Below are 13782 nucleotides of genomic sequence, written 5' to 3'. Positions count from 1 at the left end.
CAGTATTTTTATGAATGATGGTCACTCATTGGCCCGATAGGTGTATTGTGTCCAAATTTGTTCTCAATTTGTCCAGTGGTTTTTGAGTTATGTTAATCCCACAAACAAACACTACATTTTTATTTATATCATTTATTTATATCATAATTTATTATTTATATTATATGATTTATATCATATGATATATATATTATTTATATAATATTTTATTATTTATATCATATGATTGATATCATATTTAACGCACTGCACAGAATGTAAGATTAAAACAATATAGACTTTTAAAACATTTGGAAAATGTTTTTACCATACACTATGAGTTGAGGACACTGAGACAGAATACCAAGGGCTCCTTCCCCCTGCCAACCCCAGCGTTTGGTCTAGGCAACACTCACGTTGTCAGAGAGTGCAACATCACAGCCAGGGGTGGCCAACAGCAGGCGGACAATCTCAGCGTGGCCATGTTCGCAGGCACACATCAGTGCTGTGGAGCCGTCGTCGTCTTGCAAGTTGACATCCGCTGAGCTTGCAAGCAAGGCACGCACCATATCAAGACGCCCATGGCTGACAGCCAACATCAACGCAGTCTGTCCAGCCTGCAAGAGTGGCAATGGAGGAAGCAACAGCATTAAGCTACGGCATAACTGCATCGGGAGGGAGAAGACTCGCTTGCAGAAAGCACTCTTAAACAAATTCTTTTCTGTTCTGAAAACTCTAGCTATCATGTGGAGCTTTCTTTAAAAAGAAAGTCAGAAGAAGAAAACTTGAAAAGATTCTGCACTCTGTACTGCATCCAAATAAATGGGTTTATACCAGGCATTTCCTAACAGCCAGTAGAAATTGTGGGACACCTGGAGGGCCAAAGTTTGCCCATGCCTGGTTAAACTCACACAAGCTTATGTGCAAAGATGCCACCACTTTGTAACGACGCTACCACTTTGTAAAGACGACACCAGAAGCAGTAGGGCTGTCACTGATTTATCAGGGTCTCCTACTATTTGTAATGGATTTATGAAATTGATAACACAGATAATAGCTTATAATATTTTGTTGGGCTTTCTTTAATGTGTAGCGTGGCTTGACTTGAAAGTATTCGTAACAGAGACTTGGCTTTAAGAGAAACAGTAACAAGTTTATTGAAGTATAGAAAAGCTTAATGGTTTCAATGTTTCTTAACTCTTAGAGACACATTTCTTTAGAGGTTACATTTATAACATTTCATAAAACAACTCTTGAGAGGACTGTTCCTTCCACTAAACAGGTTTTAAACTTATTTTTCTTCAAACTGAGTTTCTTTCCTTAACAGTTCACTTCAGGTACCAGCTTATACTTTCCCTATGTTATTTTTGTTGCAGTAAAGATGCTTACTGGGGTTCTCTCCCCCTTTTTGCTCATACACTAACTACTAATCTAAATAAGTCAACTTGTTCTATCTAAACTACACAGGCTAAAAACCTAAACCTTCCTGGTTCTCAACACAGTAGAATCAGCCTTTCCCTGTAGTTCTCTAGCTACAGACTGCTTCCCTGATTCTCAACACTGTAGAACCAGCCTTTTCTGCAGTTCTCAGACTACAGACTGACCGTTTTAAAATGCCTGCCCTGCGAAGTAGCAGTTGGCTCCTCCCATTTTTCCATGGCAACCCAGCTCAGAGTGAGCTGAGCTGGCTACCATCCCCTCCAGTTATGCTATTTTAAATACTTACCCTTTTAAACATCTATCTATAATTATACATAACTGTAAGTTAAAATTCACATTATATCACAGCATGTAAAAAGCAAACCCACTTAAAAGTGTAGCTATATCCTTCTTCTACCATGTCCTCCTTTATATGCACCATGTATGTGGATGAAAGAAAGAAAGAGGAAGTAAGTTTTAAAGTCTTCTACTCTGGCCAAAACAGATATATTCTCATTTCTTCCTTTCCTAATTTTCTCATCCTCCCCTGCTCCCTGCTGGCAATTTTGGTACCTGGCTGGCTTTGGCATTAACGTTGCCCATTTTTAGCAGCTGCACAACGGTATCCATATCACTTTCTGACCGGGAGGCAGCCAGTGCTGTCAGCATGATGGCTGTATAACCAGCTTTGTTTTGTTGGTCCACATGACACAAACCTAGAAAAGAAAGGAAGTTATGAGAAGCCTGGTTCCTCTGGGAGTTTCTTGCAATCCCAAATTCTGACCCGAGGCATTTGACAAAAGCCAATTCTCTGAACCTGTTCTTAAAAATTCCAGACAAGTATGTATCCATAATCATTCCTTGTTTAAAAAGCAATGCTGTTGGGTTGTGTGATTGTGGAGCAGAACAAATAACTCAGCACCTGTATGCTTGTCCACAATGCCCTGCCTCATGTACAGAGGATGAATCTACAGACAATGTAGTCGCTGTTGCCCAGTTTTGGTCAAAACTTATTTAGCCGCTTGTGCTCCTTCTATTTTTATCAGTTTTATACATATGTATGCCATGCTTTTGACACAAAATAAATAAATAAATCACTCCCTGTTCATCTTTAGTTGAACTCAGGGCAGGCAAGCACTGGGATGTGGAACAAATATGTGCCATTCCTAGGACCAACCTGGGTAACATACATATTTTCAATTTGTAATTATTTTCACAATAATATGGTCTTTTACTGTATCAAGTGATATATTATCTAATGCAGTTTATGCTTCTAAAGGAACAATGTTGTTTTCAGTCTTCAAAAGATGCTAATATTGCGTTTTCAATTTTTCTTAAAAATTGGGGACGAGGGACAGGGCCTTCTTGGTGGTGACCCCCCACTTGTGAAACTTGCTACCCAGTGAGATTAGGTTGGTGTCCTTCCTCTCTTCCTTTAGGACAGTGGTTCTCAACCTGTGGGTCCCCAGATGTTTTGACCTTCAACTCCCAGAAATCCTAACAGCTAGTAAACTGGCTGGGATTTCTGGGAGTTGTAGGCCAAAACACCTGGGGACCCACAGGTTGAGAACCACTGATTTAGGATAAATCTGAAATCGTGGTTTTGGAACCAGGTCTTTGGTTAGCAGGCATAACGGCACTTTGGACATTGAACTGGACCATATGATTGTTATAATAATGGAAACGCCTATATGATTGTATAATTAATGTTTTATGTACTGTCGAAGGCTTTCATGGCTGGAATCACTGGGTTGTAGGTTTTTTCGGGCTATACGGCCATGTTCTAGAGGCATTCTCTCCTGACGTTTCGCCTGCATCTATGGCAAGCATCCTCAGAGGTAGTTTCACCTGGTGGTGAAAATTTCAGAACTCTAACAAAACTTTCAAAATTTAATTATTTTTTCATTATTGGCAATTTTTATTATTTTATTTATTTATTTATTGTTCTTATACCCCGCTACCATCTCCCGCAGGACTCGGTGTGGCTTACAAGAGGCCAAGCCCAACAACATCATAAAAACAACAACAACAAAACAGTAAATAACTCCTAAAAAGCAAAAACAATACAATAATAACACAACACATTTTAAAAACATGAGGCGGGCCAAATGTAAAAGTTTTCAAAGTTAAAAGCTGGGAAGTTTAAAGGGGATAGGAGGAATGTTCTGGGAAAGGTGGACGTGCAGACAGTTCTAAATCTCTCATAAAGTGCATTGAGGACATATTGCTTAGGATTCCTAATTCTGGGAAGGCACACCAGAACATCCAGGTTTTCAAGCTCCTTCTAAAGACTGCCAATGTTGGGGCCTGCCTGATGTCTTTGGGGAGGGAGTTCCAGAGTCACGGGGCCACCACCGAGAAGGCCCCGTCCCTCGTTCCCACCAATTGCGCCTGTGAAGCAGGTGGGATCGTGAGCAGGGCCTCACCAGATGAACGAAGAGATCGTGTGAGTTCGTATACAGAAATGCGGTCGACAGAACCAATTAGGAACTGCCATTTATAATGAAATTTGGAGAGTTTTGTTAAAGTTCTGAAATTTTCACCACCAGAACTTTAGTTTTGTAAGTACTTTAGAACCATTTCGAACCATGCATTGCCCAGGCCTATTTATGGTTTTATATTCTTGTTATATTGTGATATTTATGACATCGAATTGTGCCAGTGTTAGCCGCTCTGAGTCCCCGCTTAGGGGTTGAGAAGGGCGGGGCAGAAATGTAAATAAATAAATAAATTCCCCTACTCCCAGTATTTTCAAAATTTCCAGATATTTAGACCCTTGGAATCTATTGTTCCAAACTCTTGACCTTGGTCTCCTTCCCTTTCCACTTCCCACAACCCTCAGCGGATTCAAATCCATCCTAACAACTAACCCTTTCCCCCAAGAGCTGAAAATATTTTGTTCTGGAACAGCTATACCAGGAGCTCCAATTTTGTTTGCTTTGCATTGAATGTTTGTTTGTAGTCCTAAGTTTCAGGGACTCTGCAGATAGGTGGCTTCTTTGGCTGCAGTCATAGGGCAGGCCACCTGTCCGTCATCATTAAGTTTTGGTCCTGCTCCTTGCTCAGGGCAATTGGGAAGGGAAGTGGGCCATTTTTGTTAGTTAGTCTCAGTCAGGTTAGCTTATGTATAGAATGTGTGTAACTTCCCCTGTACAAAAGCTTCAACCTTTAAGAACTCCAGGGAAGCATTCCTATAGCTTTAGGAATTTCCAGGAAAACAGCCTTAAAGACTAAAGAACTCCAACTGGAGAATATCCACTGCCTTGCTGGTAGGTCCACTCAGCGTCCGAGAAGCAGTTCGGCCCGGTAGCGGGGCCCACATAAGTGAGGGTTAGATTTCAGTCAGCCTGGGAGAAGTTAAAAAGAGGAATTTTCCTATAAAGAAAAGGTTATTGAAGATAGTGCCTGTCCCCTGTGGACAAGATTGAGAGAGCCAATGGTTTATCAAGAAAGCCTTGAAGTACCGGTTTGATTTCATTAATAAAAGACTTTGTTGTACTTCTCAAGCCATCTGAAGATTCTTTGTAGTGGAAACCTCTGAGAACTTCTCCTTGTGCCCCTGGCTTCCCGCTGGGCAAAGGTTACACATCCTATTTCTAAAGTCAACCAAATACAGGCCCAGCACGCGACAGAACAGATTTAGTTCTCAAGGACATCAGGAGAGTTACATTTGGCTTTGGTGCCTGAGTCCGCCACCCCTATGTTAGACCACTTGCCTTTTCAAAATTTCTGTTAATACATAGCCACAAAGGAATTTCATTGTTAGAAAATTTGAAACATTCAAGTCATGTGGGCTAAGCCTCCGACATATTCAACACTTGAAGGTCCACTTTAAGCAGCTAATATCCATTTGCCAACATGCTGAGGCAAAAGTGGCCAAGTGGGTCATCTCATCAAAGGGGACTTTCTTGGATTCCAATGTTCCCATTTCTTGGTGTTCACCTACCTGTTTCAAGAAGCTTTGCGACCACAGGGAAGTTGGAATGTGAGACAGTGTAATGCAGGGCTGTGTTACCATTGGCATCAGCCATATTGATTATGAATTCCAGCAGTTCTGGGGAGATCGCCTGAAAAGCAGCCAAATGCAGAGAGACCAGTGCTGGATCTGCTTCTTTGTGGCAGGAAAGTCTCAACCAATAGGGAAGTACTGTGGTATACGCCAATTTCTACAGAAAAGTAAGGGAGGAACAACACCAGATGTCAGGTATAAAACTATTACGTCCCAATATATCTTAACTAAATGGGTTTCCTTTAACAAAATCCACCTTTTATTATAATTTTCCAGTATGCATACAGGCAGTCCCTGAGTTACAAACATTCAACTTACATCCAACTCCTATTTACATACGGAGGGGAAACAACAGGAAATGCGAGGACATATACCCGCCAGAAGGGAAATCCACTCCTGGAAGAGTTATTAGAGGGAATAATAATAATAATAATAATAATAATAATAATAATAGCCCCCGGTGACGCAGTGGGTTAAAGCCCTGTGCCAGCAGAACTGAAGACCGACAGGTCGCAGGTTCGAATCCGGGGAGAGGCGGATGAGCTCCCTCTATCAGCTCCAGCTCCTCATGCGGGGACATAAGAGAAGCCTCCCACAAGGATGATAAAACATCAAATCATCCAGGCAACGTCCTTGCAGACGGCCAATTCTCTCACACTAGAAGCGACTTGCAGTGTCTCAGGTCACTCCTGACATGACCAAAAAAAAAAAGACTCTGCAAGGAAGCAGATGAAACAATAGATCACATCCTCAGCTGCTGCAAGAAGATTGCACAGACAGACTACAAGCAGAGGCACAACACCGTTGCTCAGATGATTCATTGGAACTCGTGCCACAAATACCATCTGCCTGCGACAAAGAACTGGTGGGATCACAAGCCGGAAAAAGTTACAAAGAATGAACACGCCAAACTCCTCTGGAACTTCCGGATTCAGACAGACAGAGTTTGGGAGCATAATACTCCTGTCCTCACAATCGTGTTAAAAAACAAAGTATGGATCATTGATGTTGCAATCCCAGGTGACAGCATGATTGAAGAGAAACAACTGGAAAAGCTGACACGTTATGAGGATGTAAAGATCGAAATGCAAAGACTCTGGCACAAGCCAGTATAGGTGGTCCCAGTGGTGATCGGCACACTGGGTGCAGTGCCTAAAGACCTTGACCTGCACTTAAACACAACCGGCACTGACAAAATTACCATTGCCAGCTGCAGAAGGCCACCTTACTGGGACCTGCATGCATTATTCGCTGATACATCACACAGTCCTAGACACCTGGGAAGTGTCCGACGTGTGATCCAATTCAACAGCCAGCAGAGTGTCCGCTGTGGACTCATTTTGTTGTGTTTCAAATAATAACACCTTACTTTATACCCCGCCACCATCTTCCCAAGGAGACCCGGGGCGGCTTACATGAGGCCAAGCCCAACAGTACAGCAGAGCAAATATACAACATAAAATACAAACGGCAAAATATAATAAAAATAAAAACTACAGAAAACAATACAAATGAACACACCAAATAATATAAGATCACAGTAACTGAATCACAAAAATATTAAAAATCACAATGGGCAAGTTGCAAAGATTAAAAGTTTAAAAACACTAGGTGAGCAGGCCATGTAATGTATCTAGACAGATGATCTGAGGGACAAAAATGAGATTTAATTGCACTAGAAGATGGGATAAAGTGCTTCTGAGGGCATTTTATGCAGGGTTTGGGAAAAGATGTCTCCACTGAAGCTTTCTCATCAATCCTTGTTTCCACAACAACCCAAAATTTTTCAAAATCCAATCGTCATAGGTAATGAAAGTGAGGTGAAATCTTCTGAGCAGGGGTACTGTGCTGTCACATGCTGGGCCTGAAATAATATCTGTTTACAGGATGTGCCTTCTGTACGCCCAACGGGATGCCGGGGTGCCTCAGCTGAAGGGCCCCTTAGATTTCCCAACACAAAATTCTATTGAGGCTCAATATAAGTTCAACAAAGTTGTTTATTTGGGCTTAAATCTTCAAACAAATTAATTAAATGCTTTATAACCTTGGAAAACCAGTAGTTTGCTCAATCTGCTATCAAGGGCAGGCAACTGGTGGTAAACTGTTCCTTTCTTCCTTAGGGAAATCTTCTGACCCCTCCCTGGGCAATCTTTCTTTACCTTGCTGGCGTGAGGCCCTTACTCCCGGCTCCAAGCTGCTTTATGGATAGCCCGAGTGGTCCCTTACCACGCAAGGTTCCTGTAGATCTGCCAAGCCAAAAGGTGTCCTTTAGTTTTACTCCACGAAGGCTGTAGGAACTGTCCTGTTGCTCCAGCAAAGGCTGGTTGTATCCCCCCAGCAAAAGCTGTGGAACTATCCTTTTACTCCCCCAGCAGAACTGTGAGAAGTGAAGCCTTTGTGCAGATGGGAAAGAGAATCTTACACGTCCTGCTGTTAGGCTTCAAACAGTGAGACTGAACAAAGGTCCTCCTTTGCCTCCAAAACCCTGGGAAAAGGGGTGGGCCTAAGGATTCTAACGATGATTGCCAGGTTGCTGGCCCCATGACTGAAACTTGGGGAAGCTACCTGATTGCAAAAAGCATGGCTTAAATAAATTCATACAAACTAGCAGTGCAAGAAAAAGAAATCCAAATCTCCTGGCACTTCCGTGCCAGCACAGGTACAGACAACAAAACAAATGCTCCAGGGATGTTAACCATTCCCTGTAATACCCAAAACTAAAAAAAATCTACTTTTGCCTGGACTTACACTTTAAAATGTACCTGTTCTGACTTATACACAAATTCAACTTAAGAACAAACCTCCAGAACCTATCTCATTTGTAACCAGGGGACTGCCTGTACATAGCAATCTAATCTGTAATTGAGTCAACCAGAATGAATTTCCCTAGTTCTGTGAAGTGCAGAAGAGACCCTGTGCAGATACTCCAAATTCTGTTTAGATACCGCAAGAGTAATTTCCCATTAGATATGTCCTCGTCATCTGGCCAAGCCTCAAAATACCACTACTGTATTATGCATGAGCCCACAAAACTCACTACTGGATTATACACAGATGTGTGGCAGTCACAGAAAGGAGTTTCATGAATGAAAACACTACATGATGACCAACTGTTTCGTTTTTTCTCCAACTTCCCAAATTATAGAGATGTAGATATACCATCTCTTCGTCCATGTGTGCATTGGGGCTCTCCAAGTATTTCTGAAGAACTTCACAGGCTGAAAGCAGATCTTTGCTGAGTACCATCCTGGGTATAAAATGGAAAAGAAAAAGGAATATATCAATGTTTGAATGGAACATACTTGCTGGGCAATAGTATTTGCATGAAACATTAGGTGAGGATTTAGTATTACATGTACAATTATTTATTTATTTATTTTATTTACTTCATTTATATACCGCTTTTTTCAGCCCTCAGGCGACTCAAAGTGGTTAACAGCAGCAAAATTCAATGCAAAACATCATAAACGATTATGGGACAGTTAAAACAATAGCATCATCAAAAATTAAATATCAATGTAACAATCATTAGCGTCTCATTAGTAAAATCAGAATCCAATCTCATCATCCGTTAATCCGTGTTCCTATATTCATTACACTGCTTAATCAAATGCTTGTTCGAACAGCCAGGTCTTCACTTTCCTCCGAAATGCCAATAGGGAGGGGGCTGATCTGATATCTATAGGAAGGGCGTTCCACAGCCGAGGGGCCACCACTGAGAAGGCCCTATCTCTCGTCCCTGCCAGGTGTGCCTGTGATGCAGGCGGGACTGAGAGTAGGGCCTCCCCAGATGATCTTAATGTCCTAGTTGGTTCATAGGAGGAGATGCGTTCAGAGAGGTAAGTAGGGCCAGAGCCGTTTAGGGCTTTATAGGCTAACGCCAGCACTTTGAATTGTGCCCGGTAGTAAAGCCAGTGGAGCTGGCGCAACAGAGGAGTAGTATGCTCCCTGATTGCCGCTCCTGTTAGCAACCTGGCTGCCGAGTGTTGGACCATTTGAAACTTCCAAGCAGTTTTCAAAGGCAACCCCAGGTAGAGAGCGTTGCAGTAGTCTACACGGGATGTAACCAGAGAGTGGACTACCGTGGCCAAGTCAGACTTCCCAAGGTACGGGCGCAGCTGGCCTATGTGAACCTGTGGAAAGCATTAGTATTTAAAGAGGACTGGAAAATTCACCTTGACATTTCTTACTATTTTGCTCACTATTACTTTTGAATTACAAACTGTGGCTAGTTTATTTAAAAAGCCAACAAACTGATCCAGATTTTACTGTTTTTAACTGATGAAGGAGTTTGCTTTGAAGCACAATGCCTGGTTCGGACGTAATGACAATGGCAATTGAAATGACTAATAGAGTAGGCCCTCCACATTACTTTGGGTTAGAGGTACAGGACCTGTTGACCACAGAGTTGCACTAGAAGATTACTTAAGAGAGCATATCAAACCCATGAATAATTAAATCTGCAAAAGTCAAAACTGGAAGCATACTGGGCCTACTGTACTTTAAATGCTGTATGTTATTGTTTATTGCTTATTGTGTATTTTTTGTTTTTGTTTTATTTTAACTGTTTTGTATTGATTATTTGTTATCGCCTTTGTTTATTGATGTGCTGTGGGCTTGGCCTCACATAAGTCACACTGAGTCCCTTGGGGAGATGGTGGTGAGGTACAAATAGAGTTATTATTATTATTATTATTATTATTATTATTATTATTATTATTATTCCTTTTTGCATCATACAGAAGGAAAAGGGGGAAATGGGCCACCAGAAGCTAAATCTTGAATTAGAACTAAGCGGGACAGCATGTTTCTCCTTGGGGAGATGGTGGCGGGGTACAAATAGAGTATTATTATTATTATTATTATTATTATTGCATCATACAGAAAGAAAAGAGGGAAATGGGCCACCAGAAGATTGTACTGGTAAAGCTAAATTTTTAATTAGAACTAAGCGGGCCAGCATGTTTCTCCAAGAAGGAAAGCAGGCATCACATAAAAAGGCATCATCTTCCTTCCTCACAGCTCCAGAAAATACAGGCAACTTCCTTCCCATGACTTTTAACAATCTCATTCTTCCAGAATGTTAGCAATATTTTGGAAATCGGCAAAATGGCATCACCTATCCTGTGCACACTGCTTCATTCATTCTGGACATAAGAATTGGTTTCTCTGAAGAATCAAATTTAGAATAATCTGGGCACAGAGGCTTGATATCCATAAACATGCCTGGACTGAAAACTCTAAAATTACAACAGCAAAACAGCAGAGAGGAAACAACCAGGCACATCTTAACACCTCTCAACAGGGAATTTTCCCAGGCTCAGGCAGGCCTTCAAATGCTAATGAAGGTGGTCAGTTGAAACATTCACACCTAGCTCCAGCAGGGAAGAGCTCCTGGCCCCACCCCAGCCATTCCACAGATATATAATCCCATTGTCCTAATTCCAACAGACCTCACTACCTCTGAGGATGCTTGCCATAGATGCAGGCGAAAGGTCAGGAGAAATGCCTCTAGAACATGGCCCTATAGCCCGAAAAAACCCACAAGAACCTAGTGATTCCAGCCATGAAAGCCTTCGACAATACACCTGCACTGATAGTTACCCAGTGGTGCTTGCTGGTTCCTTGCTTTGTCCTTCTACTGGTGCTGGCATTTCACCTCCTTCAGTGGGAATCTTAGGGTGAGTTGTGGCAGTCCCAGAAGGCTTTGCAGGCTCTGCGATAGCTGCCTGTGCTGCAGGGAGCCCCTCGCTTGCCTCGTGATACTCGCTCTCTGTGCTCTCGTTGTCCGATACATTCTCTGCTGTGCTGGAGTCCTCGGAGGAGGTGGACTCATACCTGAGCAGTGGCAACAGGGATGAGAAGAGTCACTATATGCTAGAGAAACCAGTCCTAGACTTCATCAGAAAGGAAGACTAAAAAGACATCCTGACTTCCTTTAAGGCTCTACGTCAAAGTTTTCCAAACTGTGCGTCGGCTGCATTGTGTAGGTGTGTCACATGAACATAACGTGAAACCTCTAAGTCTATGTAACATAAGCCATAAATTACATATTTTCAAAAAAATATAATGAAAGATTTTCACACCATATGCTGGAACACATCTCACTACACTAAAACAGTAGATGTGGCTCTTAATGAGACATGCCGCATCATCACAGGGTGTCTGCGCCCTACACCACTGGAGAAATTACATTGCTTAGTTGGTATTGCACCACCTGACATCCGCCGGGAAGTAGCAGCCAATAGTGAAAGGACCAAGGCAGAGACATCTCCAGCTCATCCCGTTTGGGTATCAGCCAGCACGTCAAAGACTTAAATCTAGAAATAGTTTTCTAAGATCTATGGAGACACTCGCTGGAAAACCTCAACAAGCAAGAGTCCAAAAGTGGCAGGCTCAAACCCAGAACCTCAACCAATGGCTGATAACCAATGAGAAACTCCCCCTTGGGCACACAAAGGACTGGGCGACTTGGAAGGCGCTGAACAGACTGCGCTCTGGCACCACAAGATGCAGAGCCAACCTCAAGAAATGGGGCTACAAAGTGGAATCCATGACATGCAAGTGTGGAGAAGAACAAACCACTGACCACCTGCTGCAATGCAACCTGAGCCCTGCCACATGCACAATGGAGGACCTTCTTGTAGCAACACCAGAAGCACTCCAAGTGGCCAGATACTGGTCAAAGGACATTTAATCAACTACCAAATTCACAAATTTTGTATTTTGTCTGTTTGTTTGCTTTGTTTGTGTTAGAAATGTAATGTAATGGACTGGTTGCCCTGACACGACAAATAAATACACCATATGCTGTGTCCCCATACATTTCATAATGACAATTTATGTATGTGTCTTTATTTATTTATTTAGAACATTTGTATCCCTGGTGAGACCATGGACCATATCCTCAGTTGTTGCAAGAAAATCGCACAGACGGACTACAAACAGAGGCACAACTCTGTGGCCCAGATGATTCACTGGAACTGATGTCACAAGTACCACCTGCCAGCAGTAAAGAATTGGTGGGATCATAAACCCGCAAAGGTTGTGGAAAATGAACACGCAAAAATACTGTGGGAATCCAGAATGACAAAGTTTTGGAACACAATACACCAGACATCACGATTGTGGAAAAGAAAAAAGTCTGGGTTATTGATGTCGCCATACCGGGTGACAGTCGCATTGAGGAAAAACAACAAGAAAAACTCAGCTGCTATCAAGACCTCAAAATTGAACTGCAAAGGCTCTGGCATAAACCAGTACAGGTGGTCCCAGTGGTCATTGGCACACTGGGTGCCGTGCCAAAAGATCTCAGCTGGCATTTGGAAACCATAAACATCGAAAAAATCACGATCTGTCAACTACAAAAGGCCACCTTACTTGGATCTGCACACATCATTTGAAAATATATCACACAGTCCTAGACACTCGGGAAGTGTTCGACTTGTGATTTTGTGATACGAAATCCAGCATATGGATCTTGTTTGCTGTGACATACTGCGCTTTTGTGTCAATAATAATAATAATAATAATAATAATAATAATAATATGAAATCCAGCATATATATCTCATTTTCTGTGACAAAATAATAATAATAATAATAATAATAATAATAATAATAATAAATAATGTATTGTCAAAGGCTTTCATGGCCGGAATCACTAGGTTGTTGTAGGTTTTTTCAGGCTATATGGCCATGGTCTAGAGGCATTCTCTCCTGATGTTTCACCTGCATCTATGGCAAGCATCCTCAGAGGTAGTGAGGTCTGTTGGAACTAGGAAAAAGGGTTTATATATCTGTGGAATGACTAGGGTGAGACAAAGGACTCTTGTCTGCTGGAGCTAGGTGTGAATGTTTCAACTGACCACCTTGATTAGCATACAATGGGCCAACTGTGCCTGGAGCAAACTTTTGTTGAGAAGTGATTTGATGTGCCTGATAGTTTACTCTCTGTTGTATAGGTATATAAACACCACAGATATATAAACTCATTTTCCTAGTTCCAACAGACCTCACTACCTCTGAGGATGCTTGCCATAGATGCAGGCGAAACGTCAGGAGAGAATGCCTCTAGACCATGGCCATATAGCCCGAAAAAACCTACAACAACCCAATAATAATAATAATAATAATAATAATAATAATAATAATAATCTTTATTTATATCCTGCCCCATCTCCCCGAGGGGACTCGGAGCGGGTTGAAGATGACGGAGATAATTTTCACAGGGTCATCGCAAGTCAAAATTGATTTGAAAGCAATTAAGAATGACAACAAGAGTGTGCTTGTGTGATATAGTTTTCTACATTCCATGTTAAATCTTAAACCTGGCAACCAGAATATAGGAAGCCACTGGAACTGCTATCTAGCTGG

At 41.9% G+C, this 13782-nt stretch overlaps 1 protein-coding gene across 2 annotated transcripts in view; it reads right to left on the bottom strand.

Moving 5' to 3' along the window:
• Window positions 1–13782, bottom strand: part of KANK2 (KN motif and ankyrin repeat domains 2) — a 136133-nt gene that overhangs the window by 11639 nt on the left and 110712 nt on the right. For both annotated transcript variants that reach the window (XM_060763542.2, XM_060763541.2), the window contains 5 exons: window positions 11012–11245; window positions 8567–8654; window positions 5345–5564; window positions 1972–2114; window positions 396–596 (listed from right to left, as the gene is read on the bottom strand). In XM_060763542.2, coding sequence (XP_060619525.2) covers window positions 396–596; window positions 1972–2114; window positions 5345–5564; window positions 8567–8654; window positions 11012–11245 — 886 coding nt within the window. The remainder of the gene's footprint in view (window positions 1–395; window positions 597–1971; window positions 2115–5344; window positions 5565–8566; window positions 8655–11011; window positions 11246–13782) is intronic.

Source organism: Anolis sagrei, chromosome 2 (assembly GCF_037176765.1).
Source record: "Anolis sagrei isolate rAnoSag1 chromosome 2, rAnoSag1.mat, whole genome shotgun sequence".
NCBI classification, from domain to species: Eukaryota; Metazoa; Chordata; class Lepidosauria; order Squamata; family Dactyloidae; genus Anolis; species Anolis sagrei.
Note: the sequence above shows the minus strand (reverse complement) of the source record. Positions and strands in the feature narration are given on the sequence as shown.